The sequence below is a fragment of the Uranotaenia lowii genome, chromosome 2 (assembly GCF_029784155.1).
Source record: "Uranotaenia lowii strain MFRU-FL chromosome 2, ASM2978415v1, whole genome shotgun sequence".
Lineage (NCBI taxonomy): Eukaryota > Metazoa > Arthropoda > Insecta > Diptera > Culicidae > Uranotaenia > Uranotaenia lowii.
The window spans coordinates 216671735-216694489 of NC_073692.1; the positions used below are offsets into that span (position 1 = coordinate 216671735).

At 33.8% G+C, this 22755-nt stretch overlaps 1 protein-coding gene across 4 annotated transcripts; it reads right to left on the reverse strand.

The window, feature by feature from the left end:
• Window positions 1–61: 61 nt before the first annotated feature.
• LOC129745681 (uncharacterized) lies at window positions 62–20310 on the reverse strand. 4 transcript variants are annotated; one of them, XM_055738954.1, is made up of 3 exons: window positions 19454–20310; window positions 3810–4391; window positions 62–2809 (listed from the first exon to the last, which is right to left on the reverse strand). In XM_055738954.1, the coding sequence occupies exons 1-3, from the start codon at window positions 19542–19544 to the stop codon at window positions 1887–1889; spliced, it is 1596 nt and encodes a 531-aa protein (XP_055594929.1). In that variant the 5' UTR covers window positions 19545–20310; the 3' UTR covers window positions 62–1886. The 4 variants fall into 4 exon arrangements, with proteins under 4 accessions (XP_055594929.1, XP_055594930.1, XP_055594932.1 ...); XM_055738955.1 differs by lacking the exon at window positions 19454–20310 and adding an exon at window positions 4887–5317; XM_055738957.1 differs by lacking the exon at window positions 19454–20310 and adding an exon at window positions 4525–4750.
• Window positions 20311–22755: the final 2445 nt, after the last annotated feature.

Here is a 22755-nt window from a genome sequence, read left to right on the forward strand (position 1 = left end):
ACCTAGATATAGATTGAAATGACAGGTCTTTTTCTTTCGGCAAACAATAAAACCATCTACGTTCATTTATTGGTATCGCATTTCTATTTCAACAAAAATAAAATTAACTTATCAAACTACAGGTCCGTTGACGGTATGTTCCTTATCACAATTATAATTTCCGTTCTGTCCGATTTATATATTGTACAGATTCTTCGAACGGACTACTTTAGCACAGTTACTTATTTATTTGTCCTTTCATTACGGAGCCTCAATCAGACTATTTTTACCTGTGGTTTTATGGTTTCGTTAACCCTTTATTAAAACGGCGAACGTCTGTATAGAACGATCGCCGCTGATATTAAAATCTGCTGTTAGTAGAATATAATAATGGTAATTTAATCGCTAAAACTACTTGTAATGCCACTCGTTGTTGTACCAGTTTGTTGAAGACTAGTATTGGTTACCCAATCGGTTAAGATATGTCGTTGAGAAACGAGCTACTCAATATTGTTAATTGTAACGTTAGAGTCAAATAAATGGTATGTTAAATCAAGTTGGGTTTTAATCGTTAAGGTTTCAGCACAAATTAAATCTACTGCTGATATGTGTTTGTCTTACAATTCTCACTCTACAAAGGTAGTCATAGGACTTTTTTCCTTAGCTTTATTGCATGTTTATGAGTCGAAAAGAGTTTTGCCATCTACATTTCCTGATATTGAACAACTGTCCCGACACCCCATTTAGCTCGACTGACACAATGGGTCCTTTTTAACGTACAAGAACCTCAATTTCTACGAAACAATCTACTGTAAGCTTTTGTTCGAATATTTTTAGTACATTCTAAATGCAGATTCAAAAGAGCACTCCTCTTGCAAAAAATGTTTCAATGAAATTTTCCACTAGTAAGTCCAAACAAAGGGACGATGCTAATTTGGTAAACTTGTTTTCGAACAGTTAACAATCTTCATTTTTTAAATACTACGTGTCTGAGCACTACAATTACATAGCTTTTATTGAGCAAGTGGATAATTAATTTAATCCTTGGTTAGATTTGCATACTGTTTACAATATATCTAAACTACATATTAGATTAATGGCACGTGTGACGAATATTGTAACTTGGTAGCACTATTTTAAAATTTGAATAAATAATTAAATTTTTTTTTGCAAGTTTTATTTTTAACCGCGAACTCATATTGTTTAGTTGAGAAACGTTTTTTGATAATTGAATAATCTTTTGATCTTACGTTGTCAAATTCACTTTTGATTACGTTGTTCCCGCATTAGTAAAATGTTAAGATTCCGTTCACTCTTGCATTATGGTAACAATAATCTAACAGGATTCATATGTGCTAGGTTTTTAGACCTGAGAGGATCATTATGTCTATGGAATAACCAATATCTACCATACGGAAGATTACATTTATTGAAACACCTCTAACTTTCCGACCCAACACTTTGTTTTTTAATTAAAATCAACACATGAAAGATTTTAATGAAAAGAAAAGGGTTTACTATTCAATTGGATCGCATGTCTATTTATAAAACAACTAACTTTTCAAAAATTATTGATTCTCTCGATTCGATCATGAATTTAAAAAAAATATTACAAAAGTATATAAAAAACATATTTTCCGAGTCTTTGAAACCCTGAAGTGAGTCATACAAATGTTCAAAACCCTGTCAAAAGTATTTCGAGCCAAAAAAATGAAAGAATTTTGTCAAAAATACTAGCATACTTACAGTGTACTGTTGTCATACAGTGTTACGTGTGAAGAATAAAAAGTGCAAAGGAATCGTTGTTAGTTTCGTACACCACATAGACTTTGTAACCATTGTTGGAATTCTATGCACTTTAGGTCAAGTCAAGTATTAGTTTAAAAACTCTCACTATGAGCAACTTTCTACAAGAAAGCGCACGTGAGCACTAGAAATAAAACAGATATCGGGAATACAATGTAGATGGCCATCCGCGGTTGACAGGTAGATATCAGATTTGAGATGTCGTCTTCCTCGTGTTCGATTCCGTCCCTCGTAGGCACTTCCACGATCACGTGCTCATCAGACCAGAATGGAATCGGAAAGGAACAATTTGTACTGTTCACACAGTTTTTGGATTCCGAGATGTTCGAGTATTGGAAGGTCGGTTTGTAGATGTCAAACACGGCGTGTATGTCGTTCTGCACGTAGTCGTTGTCGCTGTAGAATATGTAGTAGTAATAGCCGTCGGATGCGACTTCGTGTTTCGTTATCATGTGGACTCCACTGTCCAGATACTGTACATCTTTACAGTTCTGGCTGGGCGGAAAACTCTGTGCCAGCAGAATGTCACCATTGTAGCATGCTAGCAAGCTGTTTTCGAAGCTGGACACTGAATCCGATGTGTTGTTGGAAAAGTTAAGCGCATTGCCGCCATGGTTTATCGCTCGATCGTAGATGGCATCACGTTTAGCTCTCGTGCCTTGCGATTCCGTAGGCGTGTCATCTCGCGTGAGCGTTTCCTGCAAAGTGCTCGTGCCCTGATTTACTTTATCATGGTGCCCATGCTTTCCATGGTGACGTCGTTTGCGATGATTCTGCACATTTTCCTCGTCAGTTATGCTGTCCGATACGTTATTTCGTCTGGTTGCGTTAATTTCAGCCAAATCGGATGGCTCCGTTGGCTTATGGGAGGAGTGTGCGGTTGATTGCTCACTTTTTCGTTGTCTGGGATCTACTGAATTCCTCGTCGCAGAAACTCGTTTCGAATGCTTTGTCGGATAAGATTGCGCGTTGATGTTCGCACTTTCGGCTGTTGTCATCATCTCGTCGGTTAAGTCTTCTCCTCCTGAAAAAAAGAGTAAACATACGTAAGTATTCATATGAATGAAAAAACCACTCCATAGCATAGGATGTGCAATTATCTGATAATAAGACCCTGTAGCTTAATTTGTAGTGTCAATCAGCGGGAAGCGTTCTAAATAAATTAATTCGCTTAAACCATCCGCTCTTTCTTTAAAAAAAAAATTAAAGTTACATGCAGTCTTCTAGTAAGTTGATCCATGATTTAAAACCCTAAAACTGGTCAATAATTTTGTAGTAGCATTGCCAAAATCATTCATACCTGTGTTAATGGATTCTCAACCGTTAGTTGTTTTTAACCATTACTAAACCCTTCAAAATATTTTTACTGCGCAAAAAAAACATTCAAAACTATCCAGCTTTTTTGTTCAGCAATATAATTTTTTTTATTCATCAAAATAGGTTTCAGGACAATTTGACATCATGAATTCGAAAATTTTGTCAAATTCCTTTTTATCGTCATAATACGTTTAAATGATATGGCGCTAATAAACACTTCGATTCAACGTCGATTCTGAATTTTCTTAAATACCTATTAGTACCATACTTTTAAGAAATAATTCTGGCATCACTGAATGTTCTTGATTTTGAAGATTCTTTTTTACTTAATTACTTTATTTTGTTGGAGAATGCAAAATGTTTTTTTTTTTGCATGCTTTATGAAATACCTAAATTTCTTCAAATTTTTCCTATTTTATCGAATGCACAAGAAAAAATATCTTAGTAAGAAATGTTATGTTTTTTTTAGAAATCAAAATTAACCGTTGTATTCGAGAGTGTTCATCATTGTTTTAAAACCTTCCGTATTTAGTAAAATTAGTAACATTCTTAAATTTAGACAACATGTTTTAATGTATTTTGGTCTATTTTCAAAAGGTTTTTTCAAAGCTCAAAATTAGAGCTTTCAGAAATTAAATCGCTAATTTGGAATCAGGGCCTCCAAATAAGTTAGAATGGTGAAACACCTGTAATTGTCCGATACGTACCGTGATTGCCTACATCAGGAGCTAAGTATTCATCGTTCTGTTTCGCCTGCAGGTCCCTAGAATTGACTATTTCAGCCGCCGACTCGAACGTTACGACTACGGCGCCATGATTCCGATTGACGTTGGCGCCTATTTTGTTTTTGTTGTGTTCCAACAGGCCACACGTTCTCAGATTGCGTTCTCCCTTGACCACCAGTATGCGAGATCCATCATAACGGGAGCAAACCTTCAGTGCCACTGTCGCCCCCCTGAGCAAATAAAAGCCCCAGTACTCGAGAGTATCATCCGGCAGGGACATTGATTTCTTCAGTCTAATGTGTTTGAGATTTTTCGATATTTCCGGCTTGTGGTTCAACTGGAACGCATTAAAACTGGTATTCATCTGTAGAATATGGCGCTGACAGAAAACGGATGATATTCCATCACGAATTTCTATGATGTCTGATTCGGCTATTTGGTAGGTTACATCGGCGAAAACCGTGTGCCTCAGGTAGAGCGGAAGAATAATGAGGCATGCCGGTAGCACTGCGGTTAGTATGCAGAATGCTATAACACGCTTAACCCCATGCATGCTTTTCGGTTCTGAAATGATAAAGAGAACATTATTTCGATTAATAAGTAAAATAAATTAGGCAAACACATGAACCTCAAACAATCGAACTGCTTTAGCTGCTCTAATTTGCATGCAATCTTCGTCGCCTCAGAGACAAATTACCGGTTTTTATTTTTCCACAATTATTCAAAACAACATTGTTGGACCTGTTTGAACGGGATATCACCCGTATCTAAACATGTTTCAAAATGATACTGTTTATTCAAAATATTTTTATTTTTAGAAAATCTCAAACAACACGATTCAGGGGGAGACATTTGAAACTATACAATTTGGTCTGTTGCTGCGGCCTCATTCGGTCGAGATTAATTGCGCAACAAAGGCACTGTGACTCTAATCAGAATGACAATGTTATTAAAACCGGAATCACAAACTTGCACCAAGAACAAGTTCCTCGAAAGGATGCAGTAGCCAACCACAATATAAATTTGGTGTTAAAGATTCACTATCCTGATGATGCTTACCTGTGAGGTTTGTATTTTCAAATGGACAGATTTTATGACTTCAAACTTTTGATGCAACGATATCAGTGTTTTCGACGCAGTCTGCCTTATCATATTTTAGTATGGTCCTCCACTTGAAAGTATATACTACTGCTTAAGTTGCTCGAAGACGGCCAATAGCTCAGCACGTACCTATGCACATCACCCTTACTGAAGCTGAATTCCAGTCAAACCATACCACGTCCGCGTCCGAGGAATAAATATAACAACAGCAGCGCAGAACATTACTGACTGATTTTTCTTGGAGCTGCTGCTAGCATTACACTGATTTGATTTAATTTGGTTACGCGACAGAGGAATAATGATATCACTTTTCCACAATTCATTATCTGAATACTCTGCTCTTTCTTAAGGTATTTTGGTGTTTGTTCGACGCGAAAAAACAACGTTATTCCTTTTAAAACCAGAACAAAAGTATGTGGCATTTCTTCTTCTTCTTCTTCTTTTCTTTTTATGGCGAGTTCGTGTGTTTACGTTACGAACTATGTTGCCAAGTCTTGTCAATTTCGTAAAAGGGGAAGTTTATGTTGGGCCTTTTCGCCTCTTTTATGTTATTATCGCGAAAGTTGTCAAATTTTTCAGACTTGAACTGGCAGTTGCATATTTATTTAAATTTTAGATATTGGATCCATATCAGATAGAGTGACTCAGAGCGAAATGTTGTTGAGCATAACAAATCTGGCTACTTCATTGTAAGTTTTCTTGTTAGCGTTGGTTAGAAGGGTAATTAGGTCGTCGTTTAGAATGAGACTGGGAAAGTTGTTTCTAGAAAGTGTATATTTGTAACACCTGAATAATATGTGTTCTGTGTTTTCTGTCGTGTTGCAAATTTCGCATTTGTCGGTGTCTGTTAATTTCCATAGGAAAAGCCTTTGTTTGTCTAGTGTGTGGAAAGTTCTAAGTCTTCCAATTATTGTTATTTGTTGTGTTCCCAAATCAATATTTGAAAACCAGGGTTTAAGTGTTGGAATTTGTAGTATCTTAAAATGTTGTTTGCCTTTGTTTAAAGATAAATATGAGTATTCTTCTTGCCATTCTTGTAAGGTTTCGTGTTTTGCTAAATTTAGCGCGTCTTTAATGGGAATTTTTGTATATATGATTTGCTGCGAAATACATCCTTGTTTTGAAAGGTGATCCGCGATTTCATTTCCGTTAATGTTCGAGTGACCAGGGACCCACTGAAGTTTTATAACTTTTTCGGAGTTAGATAATTTATTTAGTATCTCGTCAATGATAAAATTATCTTTGATTTTTGACTTTTTTAGTGATTGTAGGCCTGATTTCGAATCCGTACATATTAAGAAATTATTACCTGATTTGTTCATTATCATATCTATAGCTATATTAATTGCGATTAATTCTATGTTCATAATTGAGAGTTCTTTGTTAACTTTATAGCTTAATTTTTCCTGTTCCTTTTCAAAATATATTCCAATTCCACATCCTTGGGTTGATTTTGACCCATCTGTGAAAATTTTTTCATAATTTTCGTAATTATTGTTGAGAACTTCATTTACTATCATTTTGATAGTATTTTTGTTTAGTTCATTTTTATTTAGATTTTTGATGTTTTCGTCTATGTTCATAAGTATTTTTGTTTTTGAATTTTCGTCAATGTAATTTTGATTATTTACGGCTGTTTGAACTATTAGATAATTGTTTTGATATGTTATTAATTCTAATAAGGTAACTTTTTTTGGTAATGTGTCTAGCTCTAAAAACTTATATAGTAATTTAACTATTGGCTTGTTGTTAGTAAACGCTTTGAGGGCTTCTTTCTTAGCTAGCCATTGTGCTCTCTTTTTAATTGGTAATTCACCTGCTTCTGCAAATAGGGCATTTATGGGGGTGGATTTCAAGAGTCTGAGGCATGTTCTAAGGGCGTCATTGAAGGAGGTGTTTAATTTGATCAAATTAGATTTAGCTGTGTTTCCGTATATTGTAATTCCGTAATCGATTTGCGATCTAATAATGGCTTTAGTTATATTAAGGGCTGTTTTAGGGTGAGCTCCGTTGTTCTTCTTACAGATTATTTTCAATACATTGTTCCTTTTTTTGATTTTATTATTAAGATAATTGATGTGGGTTTTATTTGAAAGTTTGTAATCTATCATATATCCCAAATATTTGTGATTGTTTACTTGTTGAATGGGAATATTGTTAATTTTAAGATTTATTTGCTCGTCAATTCTTGCATCGAATAGTATTGCTGCTGTTTTTTCAATGCTTATATCAATTTTAAGGGTTTTTAGTTTGTTTGATAATTCAGTTAGCACAATATTGCTTTCTTCTTCAGCTGCTTCTTTAGATTTGTTTGTGACGATAATTACAAAATCGTCTGCAAATTGCAGGATTTTTTTGTTTGTTTCATTGATATTGTGCAAATCTTTTGTATATAAGTTGAATAAGATTGGGGATAATGGGCAGCCCTGAGGAAGACCATGATTGTTTTCTTTTGATATAGTTTCGTTACCTATTTGGAGAATAACTTTTCTGGAGGTAAGATATTGTTCCAACCATAGTAGGATTTTTTTTGGTAATTTAACGTCATCTAAAATTCTGAGTAATGTTTGAGTTTCCACTGAGTCGAATGCTTTCGATAAGTCAAGAAATATTGCAATTGATCTCATTTTATTTCTTTTTGCTTCCATAATCGTTGAATTAAGATGATTAATGCAGTCAATCGATGAGTATCCTGAACGAAATCCATAGGAATATTCAGGTATGAGATTGTTTTCATTAATAAATTTTTCAATTCTGTGTTTTATTTCTGAGTTAATAATTTTTAAGTTAGTATTGATTAAGGCTATCGGTCTATATGAAGTTTCTAATTCTTTATTTTTATTAGTTTTGTATATTGGAATTATTTTGATTTTCAACCAATCTTCTGGAATTGTACCTTTCATCCAGACATCATTAGTGATTTCGAGTATTCTTATTAGTAATGTTATATTGATTTTTTTAAGGAAAAAATAAGAAAGTTTATTTTCTCCCGCTGCTGATCGATCTTTCTTTTTCCTAATATTTCCAATCATATTAGCTATCGGAATGTTTCCTGAATATTTTTCTTCGTCAGGTTCAAAATTGTTGGAATAGAATCTTTCAATGTTTGTTTTCTTGAAGTTAAGATCCATAAATTTGTTTGCGAGTAATTCATTAGTCATTATTTCTGTGTTTTCCTTATGTTTAAAGTTTCCTTCAATTGCTTTAACTATCTTCCACATTTCGTTCACTGGAGTATCGTTGTTAATTTTTTCTAGCATATCTTTTCTATAATTTTTTATTTCTTTTTTTAACTCTTTCTTAAAATTGTATTCCGCGGTTTTATACTCTTTTTTATTCTCTAAAGTTAAATTATTTCGAAAGATAATGTGTTTTTTGTTTTTAGTTTCGTAAAGTTCCTTAATTTTATCGTTCCAGTATGGCTTTATTTTTCTCTTATTGTCTAATTTAAAACTGTATGTGGAGTTAGCTATTGCCTCTGTGATTTTGATGTTCATGTCATCTACGTCTCTAATGTTATTTGGATTTATATTATCTAAGTTGCTGATAGCTTTCTTTTTGTTTACTAAAGTAATTGTTTTGTTTTCTTCAAATTTATTGTAATCAATCAACGTACATTCAATCAATTTGTGGTCCGAATCAAAGTTTTTATTGCTTATTTCCCAATTAATTTTCCCTGCTAAGTTTATAGTGGTTAGAGTCAGATCGATGGCCGAAGCTGTATGATTCAAATCTGCCCACGTAGTAGCTTGTCCGTTGTTAAGAAAAATTAAATCCGTATTTGCTAATAAATCGCTTATTATAGTTCCTCTTCTATTTATTTTATTTGTAATTCTGTCCCATATGGGGTGGTGAGCGTTAAGGTCTCCTCCCATTAGGACTGGTGTTGAGCAATTTTGTATGAAGTGGAAAAGGTTTTTCATCTGTTGTTCAAAATGGCTTGTTGCAACCTCTGGAGGTACATATATTGAAATAAAAATTGTGGGAGTTTTAATGTTTTTGATTTTGACAGCAATTATTTCCAAGTCTACATTATTTATAATAATTTCTTCTAGGATCAGCGTAGGGTGGATGAGTATTCCTACTCCTCCATATCCTTCACCTCGACATTTCTTGACAAATTTATAGTTAAAAAATCTAAAATTTTCAGTATCTTTGATCCAGGTTTCTTGCATCATAAGAATATGAATTTGGTTTTCTATAAGGTATTTTTTAATGATTTCTCTTTTGTTAGTTGGCCTTATACTACGAATGTTAATTTGAGAGATATTTAAGTTATATTTGAACATAGCCATTTTTAAGTGAATGAAAGTGTAAAAAAGTTTTGTTTTGAAAAAATAGACTTAAATAATACCTTAGTTATTTCGAAGTGTTTTTCTTTTTCAATTTTTATTTTTTGTAATGTGATTTGGATAAGATGATGAGTTCTTGTAGTTTTGATAGATTATTTCTTTTATAATCGTTCCAATTTCAATTTCTAAAATATCGGAATCAGAATTAGTTATGTTTTTATTGATGGATGTCAAAGCATTCATCATTTGTTTGGTAGCTTGTTGAATCATTTCAGCTGTAGTTTTCTCTAGCTCAGTAGTTTTATATGGGTTCGATGTTATTGGTTTCGTTGGGTATTCCACGTTTGCAGTTGTTGTTAATTTTTGTGTTTGTATTTCAGAGAATTTAGGCCTTTGTTTCTGGGTATTGAAGTTTTTAATTACGTTTCGGTATTGAATAACTTGATTTTCTGCTGGTCTAAAACCTTTCATTGTCGTACTTGGACGTTCCATTTCCGGGAATGCGTCGGTAGACTGGAGAAGAGAGAATTTGTTGGATGTTCTGGGGTAATATTCATTTGCTTCTAAGAAGGTCATTTTGTTAAGAGCCATGATTTTGTTAATGTTTTGTCTTCTTTTCTTTTCAGGGCAGTCTTTGGAGTTTGGGAGATGTTCTCCTCTACAATTTTTACATTTCGGTGTGTTATTTTTACAATCTTTGTGGTTTTCATCAAGTGTATTCCCGCAATTTTCACAATTTTTCTTGCTTTTGCAAGCTTTTTCATTGTGGCCTATACGCCAACAGTTTTTACAAATTCGGATTGGGTAGATATATAATTCCACTTTACTGTTTACACCATAGATTTGAATTGATCTTGGCAAATCTGATCCTTCGAAGGTAAGTTTTATGGATTGAGTATTAATTAACTGTTGTTTTTCATCTTTTCTTTTAATACGTTCTACTTTTATTATTTGTTTTTCTGATATTGCGAAATTTAGAATTTCTTCTTCTGAAATAGTGGTTGGGATATTTTTAATAATACCAATAGTTTCTCTGAGCATCATTGGAATCGAAGCTCGATAATTATTAGCTTTAAGTATTTCTGTAGAATTTAATATTTTCTCAGTATCTTTAGGGGTTTTATATGATAACTTAAATCTATGTTTGCCAGCTTTTTTAATTTCGCTGAATTGATTTAATTTCAAGTCGAAGAGGAATTTTCCTACTTCTATCGCAGCAAGTAACTTATCATCAGAATTGGTGGAAATTGGATCAATAAAAATAATTCTATATTGATCGTTTTTAATCCATGTTTTGTTTAATTGTTTGTTGTTTGATGAATCCATATTCATTTGGTTTTCATCCAGTGTTGTGTTTAATTTTGTATTTTGATGTTCATTATGTGTATGTGTGTTAGATGTTGAGTCTTCTGATTGTTCAATTGTTTTATTATTTTTGGGTTTGATGTTCATTTCTTCATTTATATTGATTTGTCTTTTTCTAGGATTATTTATGGTGTTTTGTTGATAGGAATCTTGAAAGCCGTGAAAATCTTGTTCTTCGTCACTTGAGGATAAGTCAGGTAATGTATTAGACTGTTTTTTGTCTGGAGGTAAGTTTGATTTCTGTTCGTCTTCGTCCATTTTGTTTGGTCATACGTAATTACGCTTCTAACCTCACTTTCGCTTACCTTCGCCTAATCTATTATTCTCCGCAAATTCCTTCCTTTTCCTTTCTCCAACACTTCACTTTTATCTATCTCTACTCTTTATTTTCTTTTAAAAAGCTATTTCTGGCTCTGCCACTTCATTTGTACTGAGAAATCCGAAAACTTTATATTTTTTAATCCGCGTCGTTTTAATGAAAAAAAAAACTTCCCGCTTCCACTATATCAACCGGCTGGCTTCACGGTATGGCGTCGAGTGTGTATGTGGCATTTAAACCTTTGTAAATACGACGCCTCTTTGGAGGTTTGTTTTTTAAATTCACGCCAAACAGATGAAACTCAAATGTTGAGTTTCCGCAAGCTAATTTCGGACAAGGGCGTCGTCAGTCTGCATTTTTAAATAATGTGTTTTTAAACTGTGATAAATCAAAGATAACAATTCTTTTTATCAGACCACCGATTGTATTGAATGAAAATAAATCAAATCACTATAAAAATTATTAAAATAAATCAAATTATAATGAAAGTTTCAAATCAATTATATTTTCGGTAAGTCATTGCTTCATTTTTAAAAACTATTTTTCTTATTCTGAACTAGAAATATTCTTCAAAATAACATCAAAACAGTCTAACAATAAAATTTGAAATAAATATTCTAAAAACACAGATTTAGAAAAAAAAAAATGAATTCTAAAATAAATATCAGATCAGGTAAAACATTAATCAAGATTATTGTTGGGAAAATTTTAATAAATGATATTCATTATTCATCTTAATATACATTTATTTTCTTATTTTTTTTACTGAAGGGTTGATTTAAAAATTCTGCTGTAGAGTTTTGAACTAAAAAAATCAATCGCGATTTGAAATGTGAATTTTTGGTGAGGAAAAAAATTAAAGGTTTATGTTTTTAGATCAACAAAAATTACGAATCGAAAAACCTAGACAAACTTATCGAAAATATTTCAAAAAATTGAAATACCTAATCTGACTTTAAAATTCGGTTAATTTATTTAAAAATTGAAAAGAAAGCTATACTATAAAATTCGGTAAATTCATTTGAAAATTTAAACAAAATATGAAGATCAAAAAGATATTTTTTTACCATTTAAGAAAGTTTTTTTTTTCAATAAACACCATTATAAAATTTAATTTATAACTCCAGGGAAAAGCATTTTGGGCTTCTGATCTTTAAACGATTGATTTGATCAGGGCCGGATAAAATAGTCGCGGGAGGAGGGGGGGGCATTTTTTCTAGGGGGTCTATATGGTTTTCTTATCATTTTAATTAAAAATATATCTGTAGCAGTTAGTAAAAAATATCCAGTTTATTTATTCTAAAAACATGTTATATTTCTGCTTATGAAATGCAAAATAAAACTGCAGATCGTTTATTTAAACTGGAGAGATCAACTTCATATTCATCCTCACAATAAAGTTTCAGTTGAAATATCAAAATTCTCCTTCATAAATATTCTCGTGAACTACACAAAACTTGAGAGTTCAAGTCTCAAATCATTGTGCAGAGTGAAAATTAAAAAAAGCAAGTGGCGCCAGCATTTAAAATTCAAAATTTGAATTAGAAAATCTCAGTTCAAATTCCGCATTAAAAATTAATCTGATAAAAATTCAAAATCTAAAATAAAACCATAAATTGGAAGTCAGTTTAATTGAACGAAATTCAGTATTGGAGAGAAAAATCTTAATTACGTTCGAAGGAATGATTCAAATTCAAATCACAAGTTAATAATTAGGATGTAGAACATGATTCCAATATTAGAATTCAAATCGATTCAGTTAAACGATAAAATAGAAAAAAAAATCAACAATGAAGAGTTTCTAATAAAAATTCAGTGCTAGAGCTAGATTCAGTCAGTAAGATTCAGATAAGAATTCAAAATCAGTCTATTATTTTGAAAACTTACTCAAAACGCACTTTAGAAAATGAATGGACAATTTGAATAAAGAGCATTTTGTCGTTTCCTTATCAACAACGGCTGAAACTTTAGGAAAATTAAAGAGCATTGTATTTTATCAAATCATTGATTGAGCAAACAAGCAAAACCATACTTCAAAATCCAGTTATCGAATGTTGGCAGATATTAATTTAATAATTGAAGAATGAAAGACCGTATTCGTTGATGAATTTAAAAAAAAGAAAAATTATGAATTAGGATTATTGATAAAATGCAGAATGAAATTTGGAATTTATCTCATAACAGTGAAAAAAAATTCTTTTCAAAATCAAAGGAATTTTGATCCGTGCCTCATAAAAATTATGATTTGTAAATATTTGTCAAAAGTTTGAAGGTATGAAACGTAACTTTACCATTTTACCGTTAACAAAGGGGTGCAAAAATGGTGTATTTTGAGTTTATAATACACAACGATTTTTCATGTTGCAAATTATATCAGATGTAATTTTTGGATTTATAAATTTTTTCCTTCATCCTTTCATAATGTATGATTGAAAACCGATAACAAGAACTGCTTAGAGCTAAACTTTTTTTTTCTTCCCGGAGGGCCCCCTTGAGTCGGTGGGCCGGCGCAATGCCCCCCCCCCCCCCCCTTAATACAGCCTCGGATCAAGTTAATTTTAGCGCCCTGAACTGGAATCATTAGACAAATTTATAGTCCAAATTTAGTTTTGGTGGTATGGAATTTAAAATGTGTCAGTCATTGATAACTGATAAACTGTCAAACCTACATTTAAGAAACAATCTGAATCTGATTTTGTTTTGTTAAAAAAGTGCATATATTTCTCAAATGGTTTTCACCTGTTTTCAAAAGTTATTTCAATAACAAAAGCTGATATGAAAATTTGCATATTTAGTCAGGTCAGGGCGTCAAAATTAATCAAAATTACTTCATAAATTCGTTGTTTCCAGAATGATGAAAACTGTAAGGTTTTGTGTAATTTATCAAAACTTTTTTGAATGTGATGTTGAGCATTTAGAAAAACAAAAAACACAAAATCAAATTGAAACTGAAATTAGTTTCTAGATGAAAACATATCAGCATAACATTTGTAACGGCATAAACGATCAAAATTTTTAGTAATAAAGTAGAGGATATTAGATTTTGGTTTTTATTTCTTGCTAGTTCTGTTAACCATCGTGAGAGGTGAACGTCTGTTAAATGGCTTCCAACTTTTGATGTTTAAAAAAAGTGTTCGATTAAATAATTTGGAAGTTGAAGTTTAATTACACTGCATAATAAAAACCCTTTCTTAAGACAAAGTAGGGTTTTGGTATGTCTAGTACTGAGTTTCAATAAAAAGATTGTTTGAATTGCAAATTGAAATTTACAAATAAAAATTAGTTTCATATAGGTAGTGTCGTGAAATAGAATGTCTCAATTGGTGATTTAAGACCAATTCCGAGCCAAATTTCGAACTTGCTTTTTAATCCTTCATTTCATGATTTTTAACAGTTGACAACAGTTAAAAAAAAAAAAAAATGAAATACTATTTTTCACTTTTTCCATACATTTATTATTGCAAATTTGTTACTTTATGAAACGAAGGGTGTACACTTATTTTTAAACACCTTTTAAGAGCAAGTTACTTCCCTTTTACTACGGTAAAAATGTTACTAAGGAAAAACCTCCAGGGGAATTAACCCCCCCCCCCCCTTCGTACGGCCTTGGACCCTGGTGCTTATTATGATCCAACTTCCCCTACAAAAATTGTTTTACTTTTCCCGATTTCAGAAAAGATAACACTACATTGTGCACAGTCACGTTTGAATTTGATCTTTACCTATAGTGATCCTAGCCAAAACAACGTTAAAATATATGTAAATAAATTATCTTCATCAGTACTTTATTGGACGTGCTAATACATATACGATGCGAGAGAAAGAAATCCGATTAGGGTACAAAAAAACAACAACAAACATGCATTTTACACCGAATTTCCGTTTGCTGCTTGAACAGATAAGGTTAGATAATGTTCACAAATGCGACATCCGATGTCCAACAAAAACGTAGAAGAATTTTGTGTATGCATGTGTATTCAATCAAACCATGATCTGTTAAAATCAGTTTTTTTGAAATGGTATAGGGTAAGTGAGCCTTAACTTGGCATGCTCCTAATCTTGGCATGCCAAAATGCATTTTGGTGATTTTCATGTCAAACATACGCCTAAAAATGAAACAAAAATTAAACATAAAAGGAAATCGCATATGCCAACATTCTGCATAGCATTTGTCTACGATTGAATCCAAATGACTGCGTAATAATTTTTTTTTTCGCATGACAAACTGCAAATAAAATTATGATCTTCGGAAAAAATCTAAAATGAACCTACCTTGCTAGTGCATCTGCCATCTTCGGATTGAGTTTAAAAACACACTTCTTTATGGAAAAATCACTAAAAATTACCGTTGGTTGCATCAAAACATGGCAAAAAATATAAAATAATAACTTACTCCAAACAATGTACATTTTCTATCTAGAATTCAAGAAAACATAAATATATTTTTTGCCTAATCTTGGCATGCAATTCCACAAATAGAAGTATTTATGCATGTATGTGTGAAAACGACATCAGCAGGCAGTCGGCAGCCGGCGGCAGTTCGTCGGCCGACGGTACACAGTGGTCTGGAAATTGAAAAGCCGGGCGAAAGTAAAATGAATGATTGAAATAAATTAAAAATATCATGAATGTATTTTGGACTATAATCAATTTATTTATCTTTCAAGCCGACTCAAGCGTATTTGGCATCTTAGTTGGAACCATGATGCCTCTAGATATGGTGGTCTCTCTTTGGCAAAAAGTAGACGAGGGTTGGATGCGGAGGAGGAGCCGAAATTTGACAGCTGGCTGTTCGGCTGGCTGCTGGCTGGCTGGGATGCCAGGTGCTCTGATTTTTTGTAAAACACGAAGTTTTGCCAATCACCAAGATATTGCTTAGACAAAGATTTCGCCTTGATTTTTGCAAATATAATTCATAGAATCGAAACAAAATCTTCCGGCTGAGCTCCGGGCTGGTAAGCAAAGCTGGAAGAAGTTGGACCTATAAACGACGGTGCCAGCTTTGTCGGTAGCAGTGAGTAACATTAATTTTGCATGACAAATTTATGCTTATTCAACACTTTTTTCTTTCAAGAGCTATCTAGAAGCAGCAGAAAGTCATCGAATCGGATGGTAACATGGCGAGGCGTTACATTCCATCGTCCGAGAAGCGCCCTCCTGCAGGAACATCCGATCTTCATCGAGATGAAAAAGCTGCTTCAGGAGGACCCCCGTCTGTTGCCATCGCTGCTCCAGAAGATCCAATCGAGTAATCCGGATCTGATGGGTAGCATTTGGGAAAATCAGATGAAGTTTTTGGCACTTTTGAATGATGGGACCGATGAGCTGAAATAGGAAAATAGGCGCAACGTTAGGCGCCTGAGCAGCATGACGATAAGTCCGATGAGTGGGTTGGGGAATCAGTTCGATCCACTGCAGACTGTTGATTTTCATCCAACACTTTTCGATTGGAGGGAAACAAAATAGCTCTTTGGATAAGGTAACAAGAATAAGGAACAAGCAACACCCGGTTTAGGGTTTTGGTTATTTGTTCCACCCTTTAAGATCCTTTCGATCATAACGGTCAATGAAAAGTTTTTCTTTTTCGGAACATACGGATAGACCGAACTGTATTGTAATTTTATTATAAAAAAGTGTTTAGAATACAAATTAATTCATTGAATATACTCATATCATTGCTTTTTTTCCGAAAACTCAATTTAAATATAATAAAATAAACTAAACCCCAGTACGGTTTTGAATCTTTTGATCTTTCGTTTACGATTGGCTTGTGCACATACACACTTTTTTGCCATCTGATTTTTTATCTCCAATACCTGGCATCCCTGGACCCCCTTTTTCGTAAACACTACAGCCAGCTGTCAAAACTTTTTTCAATATGGCGGAATGGCGATTTGGCATATGAGATCACCATACTAGAGGCATCATGGTTGGAACTATAATGCTACAATTTGAGCTGCTCTTTCATGGTAAATTTCGAGAACTTTTCTTCTCAATAGAATTTACCTCTCAAAAAATTAATTTACCGGATCCGAATCCGAATTGATATCTTGGATCTCAATGTTGAAGTAACTATATCCATACCCAAAAAATTCCACATTTGGAAATGAAGTTTAACGTATTTTGATTTAATTTGATTTGTATTGAAGATGAACATTTGCTGCATATGTGTCGCTTTGAAAGAAATTGTTATAAAGCTCAAATTATGACACTCTATATATTATGTTTACTTAAAAAAAATAATTGCACTGCAATGTTGAAATACTATGTTGTAACGAACTTGAATATTTATTGTTTACAATTTCATGTTAAATCAAAAATAGTATTTTGACCAAGTTTGTTTTTCATTATAGATCACTGTGCATCAGCATGAGGTGATGACGTTTATTCTCTGTACGAAAGGAATATGCGAAAGAAGCGCTGCCGAGGTTGGGTGATGATTTTGCATGAGTGCGAGGGAGATGCAGCTTGAATTTCACCCAGCTTTTGAATTTGCTTTTCGCTTCTATTGCCCATAGTTTCCAAACGAATGAGTGAGATGCAATCTATTTCTTTCAGGCTGGCTGGAGTGAGCGAAAGTTTGTCTTGTTTTGCTATAGAGTGTTTCCTGAGACAGATTGTGGTAGGGTAACTTTTTGTTTTTGTTTTGAAAAATGTAAACACCAACTGGTCGCCATTTTGATCTTTGATGATAAGCACTGCTCAATGCTTTCTTTTAAAAACTTCTTCAATTAAAATTATTAACATACCTTCATGTCTTAACTTCTTATGAATTTACAATTGATTAGAAGAATTTATATTCTTCTCATCAAGGTGCACTTGCAAAATCACTACACTTGCATTGCCCATTTAATTTCGTTACTATCTGGTCATTGAACATGCGTAATGTTGTTGTTATGTTTACCCTACCACGATATGCCGAGAAAATGTAAACATGAGAAATCAGCTGTTCGCTTGACAAGTGGGGAAATGCCTTATCCCGGTGTACGCAAACGATTGCTAGAAAATTCCTAAGGGCGTCATTTTAAATATGTATGATTCAAAAAATCGTTCGCTGACTTAAGTTTTGGCTTTATTTAGCTTGCTTCTTGCCTCGATCATAATGGTTTTTAAAATGTCGGTCCTCCTTTCATGGGAGTGGAATAAAAAAAGAACATTTACCATCTTATGTTAACCTGTTAACTTCAATGGAAACAGATCTATCATGATTGCATCTTAAAGATTTAGCAAACGATTTGTTTGTTTGATTAATGAACATATTTATGTTAACCAATGCAATAGTTTGGAACTTATAATAGAAATTATAAGCACACAAAAACTGAATTAAACAAGTAAAGGTTTTGTACGTAAGATTATAATTCTACATGCAAACATCAATTATGAAAATTGATTGACATTTCGTACTTCCGACTTTTTGAAAACAATACAGAACATTGATGTACTTCCTTCCGGGATATTTGCAATGAATTCGTGGGGGCTGTTGTTGTATTAGTGAGGCAAGTTTTTCCTAGAGACGGCCAATTTAAGGAACTCATAAAGGGCCAAAATTCGGCGCGGGGGCTACAATAAGGAGCATTTCAATCAATAGTTTGATCAGGTTTATCTCAAATTATCAACCGCTTTCAAGCAAGGACATATTTTTACTGCATTTCAGGCTAGTAAGCAATCATATTTGTCGAAGGAATTTTGAAAGTACACATTACAGGAAGACTACAATTATAGGAAATCTAGTCAACCATGCCTTAGGGGCCAAGATTGGGTACATTTACCCTATTAAAGTCAGTAATCATGGTCAAATTAAGCAAGAAAAAAAACCTAAATAAAATATAATCTTTCCCTTCTTTTTTCAATTTACGCCTTCTAGTCTGGTACACCTGTAAGCGAACTCATGCTTCTGATTTTCCACATCATAATCACAAAAGCTTTTCGTTTCGATAGTCCTTTGCTTGTTCCAATATTGTTTGCTACGAACCAATTTATCAAGTTCCATAAATATGAAGATTTTTTTTTTTCAAACAATCTTCGTTCTGTCATTAAGTGGACACTGATCGCTGTCATCATCACGAGATTGAAGAATAAACAGCTACCTGAGCATGTATACATAGCCTGTCGAACTTGGCTTTATCAGTTGCACCATGTGAAATTAATAACTGAACCACGCTTAAGCGTCATGTCAAACATCTTGTTGATCGATTGCCTACCTAGGCTTGCCTGTAGGTTGGGTTTGATGATAGCGAGAACGTCATATCACAATCTCAGCACAACAATACCGTTCCCAACCGACTGCAATTCCTGTTTTGTTCGGTCAACAACAAGATATTTGATCGCAACAGTCGTTAAATTTAAGTTAAAAAGAACTGTAAAAAAATTGGACAGTTATACTTGGTTCTAACAACTTATCTCTTTTGTCTAGGTCAGAAGCGGGCGGATCTGACCGTTGGACAAAACTTCGTATTGAGAAAAGTTATGCATTGATCCTTAACATACTTCTAATTATGGCTACCTGAACATATAAATTTGTAACATAATTACACTGTACACATACTTACTGTTGAGTCTTTGTAGCGAGTTATACTTGTAGGTGTGATAATACGCCACATGGTCCACGTGGACGCCTTGCCTGTTCCTTTTATCCACCATGATGATAATCCGCTGTTAGTTACTGATGTATTCGTCCAGCAAAACAATTTCAAAATTTCAACTCTAACGTTTCACTTTAGCAGATAGATTGGTTCTGACAATAGAAGCTGCGAAGACAATTTTTGCATTTTGTTTTGCCAAGATTTGTTCCCGTTAAGAGCTCGGTACACTGACGTTAAGCCACAGATAGATCACCTGATAACGCGCGGTTCCTTCAGTTGTCTCTTGTAACTGTCGCACCAATATTGACTATTTGAACAAACTCTGACGACGAACCTTTCTCGGCCAAGTACAGAACATGTTGCTCTCCTCGGCAATAAAGATTTATTTCACTCCGACTGTTGGTAAAAGTAATGTACCGTTGCTGTGTTACTACACTTGAGGATAGCAAGGGCCGAATTGATATATTCCGTTCAAAATTTTGTCATTGCTCGACAAATCGTTTGCGAAGATTGAACCATCAATGACCACCTTTTTGCCACAACAGCCAACCAAATGGTAAAGATTATCTTCAAAAAGATTCTCATACATCTAAGGTGATGCAGTTTTGGCGGTAGGTACTGGTTTTTGTTGATAAAATTATTTCAAACAACAATAAGTCTCATACGAAGCGTCTGGGCGGTGCTGATAATAATTTATTGCTGCCATTTAGCTGCGAACTACACCCACAATTAAAGAAAAAACTGTGTTACAAACAATAATTCTGTCGATGTTTGATTGAATGACTCGAGTGGCCCTTGTGAGTTTGGAACGAACGTCTCATTCGCGCTCCCAAAATCAGACTGTTCTCATCAAGGCAATCCTTCTTAAATACTGTTTCTATTGAGCGATTCCGAGCGCACGAAATAGTTTGTAACAACCTTGATAGGAAGTGGATGGACCAGTGAGATTTTCCCAACTTAAGCGCGTTGTCTAGCCGACCAACAACGGTCAAAACCGTTTGAGCTCTGTTGACACCGAACGATTAAAACCGGACTTCAAACACCACTAAAACCAAAGCGTAACGTAATGGATTCATCTTACAACGCACACAAAACTGGCTTCTTCCATCGATTTAGAAAGGATGACTAAATATATAGGGTAGGTGCGTTGATTCTCGTTTCCTTATACATCTACGCCTGGGGAAGATCCTACGCTGTGGCGTATGCAGGAGATTGAATATGCTTCATATTAGTTCCAAGACAAAAATATATATTTTTTCTATTCACACAGTGATATCACAAACCTTGAGCTTACTAAAGTTTGTGTGGTCTGAGACACAGTAATTCTACGAAAATCGGACTTTTACTATTCAAACTTCAATATCTCAGAAACTACGCTACACTTTTTATTGAAATCTTGCAGAATGATTGTTGAAATATAAGGTTTGTATGGCTGAAGTTTTTGAAAAGTTCTATCGATGGGATCAAAAGTTACACGAGATACAGTATTTCAGGCATGACCGTAAAATGCGATTTCTATAGAATTTTGAACGATTCTTGAGAACTAAAGCTTATTTCTTTTAGAAAAGGGACACTTTCTTTTGCCAATAGCTCGTTTACTAGTAATCGGACATTCAAAATTTTGACAGCATTTTGCTGTCAAAATGGTACTATCTGACCTATTTTATTTTTTCAAAATGTAAAATTCCCACTGAATCAAAGCAATCGAAAGATTCCTTTTAATTCAACCACAGTAAATGAAAAGTTCATATACCAGTATTTCGATAGCAACTTACTACCTTCTTCAGTGAACGTTTTCGATTGATTATCAATCGAAAACGTTCACTGAAGAAGGTAGTAAGTTGCTATCGAAATACTGGTAGAGTAAGGTGGGGTAAAAGTACGAGTCGGGTAAAAGTACGTTTTGGGATTATCACAAACCGAGAACAGTAAAATTCAAAACTCTGGCGTGGTTTGATAGTGATTTGGACTACCAACAACCAGCCATAATTTTTTTTCGTAGAAATTGAAAATGCTCCAAAAAATGAGGTAAAGTAGCTTTTTTGCTTGAATGATGTAATATTTCAAATAACGGCAAACATGTTAGAGCAATCAAAAGTCTGGCTTTCAATGAAAGTCTAAATGTGTCTTTTTAGTTGTTTTTAATCACTATCAAATGCCGAAGAAATAATTTAATTACTATGTCTCTATTCATCACAATAATCTGTGAATCATAAGAAACCTTGAAGGGGCAAAAGTACGAACTGCAAATGGGGAAAAAGTACGAAGCGTCTACTGAAGTAAATCTGAACGGAAAATTTTAACTTTTTTTTTAAATGCTCTGGAAACATCAGCGCATATTTTTGTTTCCACAAGACTTGCTCGTGCGAAAAATTGCTGGAATACAATGAGAACTGGATTTCGAAACCTGCTGAATATGGATAGTTAGTGGAGAATTCCAAATTCGAGCAGGTTATTTGCCCATGTATAGGATTTGTATCAGAAGCGAACAAAGAAGCTGCTGCTGTGAGCAGAGATTAGTAAAAAATAATTTTCCTGTTGACTTCGTGCAGAATTGTGGAATTTTGAATGGTCGTACTTTTACCCCACATCATTCGAACTTTTGCCCCAGAGGTGGGGTAAGAGTACGTTTCGATAGCAGTTAGACATTTTTACTACTGCTATCAAATGCGTCGATCGATTATCTTCGTAATTTTGTAGAAGAGAGATAAAAGTCTAAAGAATCAAATGCTGTTTTTGGTTTTTTGGAAAATATCCGGAAAATTTTTCTAAAAATAGTATGGCACTAAGGTCGTACTTTTACCCCACCATACTCTATATAAACTTTTTATTTACCGTGGTTGAATTAAAAGGAATCTTTCGATTGCTTTGATTCAGTTGAATCATTCAATCAAGTAGGCTCATACCACAACAGAGAAAATTCCCACGTTTTTGAGATATTAACGATGCAAGAAAAAAAGAAAAAAAATAATTTTGCACAATTTTCTTCAAAATCCACCATTATCTGATTAGCTGCAAAACCGTTGATTATTCAAAGAATTACAGAGTGTGAGTGGTGGAAAAGTATGCAAACACTGTCAAAAGCTTATACCTACCAAAAGTGGAGGCGATATACGTACATGTTTTGATAAATTTATGATTTACGACTTTGACAATATCATATACGATGTTATTACGATGATTAATTTACTTTGTTACGTTATGTTGCATTGGTGGTATGTTGTACGTTACATTATACAATTCGATTCATACAAATTTACGACGAAGGG

Coding starts and splice junctions, on each gene's coding strand:
- LOC129745681 (XM_055738954.1), bottom strand. CDS start 19,544: ATGGTGGATAAAAGGAACAGGCAAGGCGTCCACGTGGACCATGTGGCG. Junction 4,392..19,453: donor CTCGCTACAAAGACTCAACA/GTAAGTATGTGT, acceptor TTATCATTTCAG/AACCGAAAAGCATGCATGGG. Junction 2,810..3,809: donor TCCTGATGTAGGCAATCACG/GTACGTATCGGA, acceptor TCTTTTTTTCAG/GAGGAGAAGACTTAACCGAC.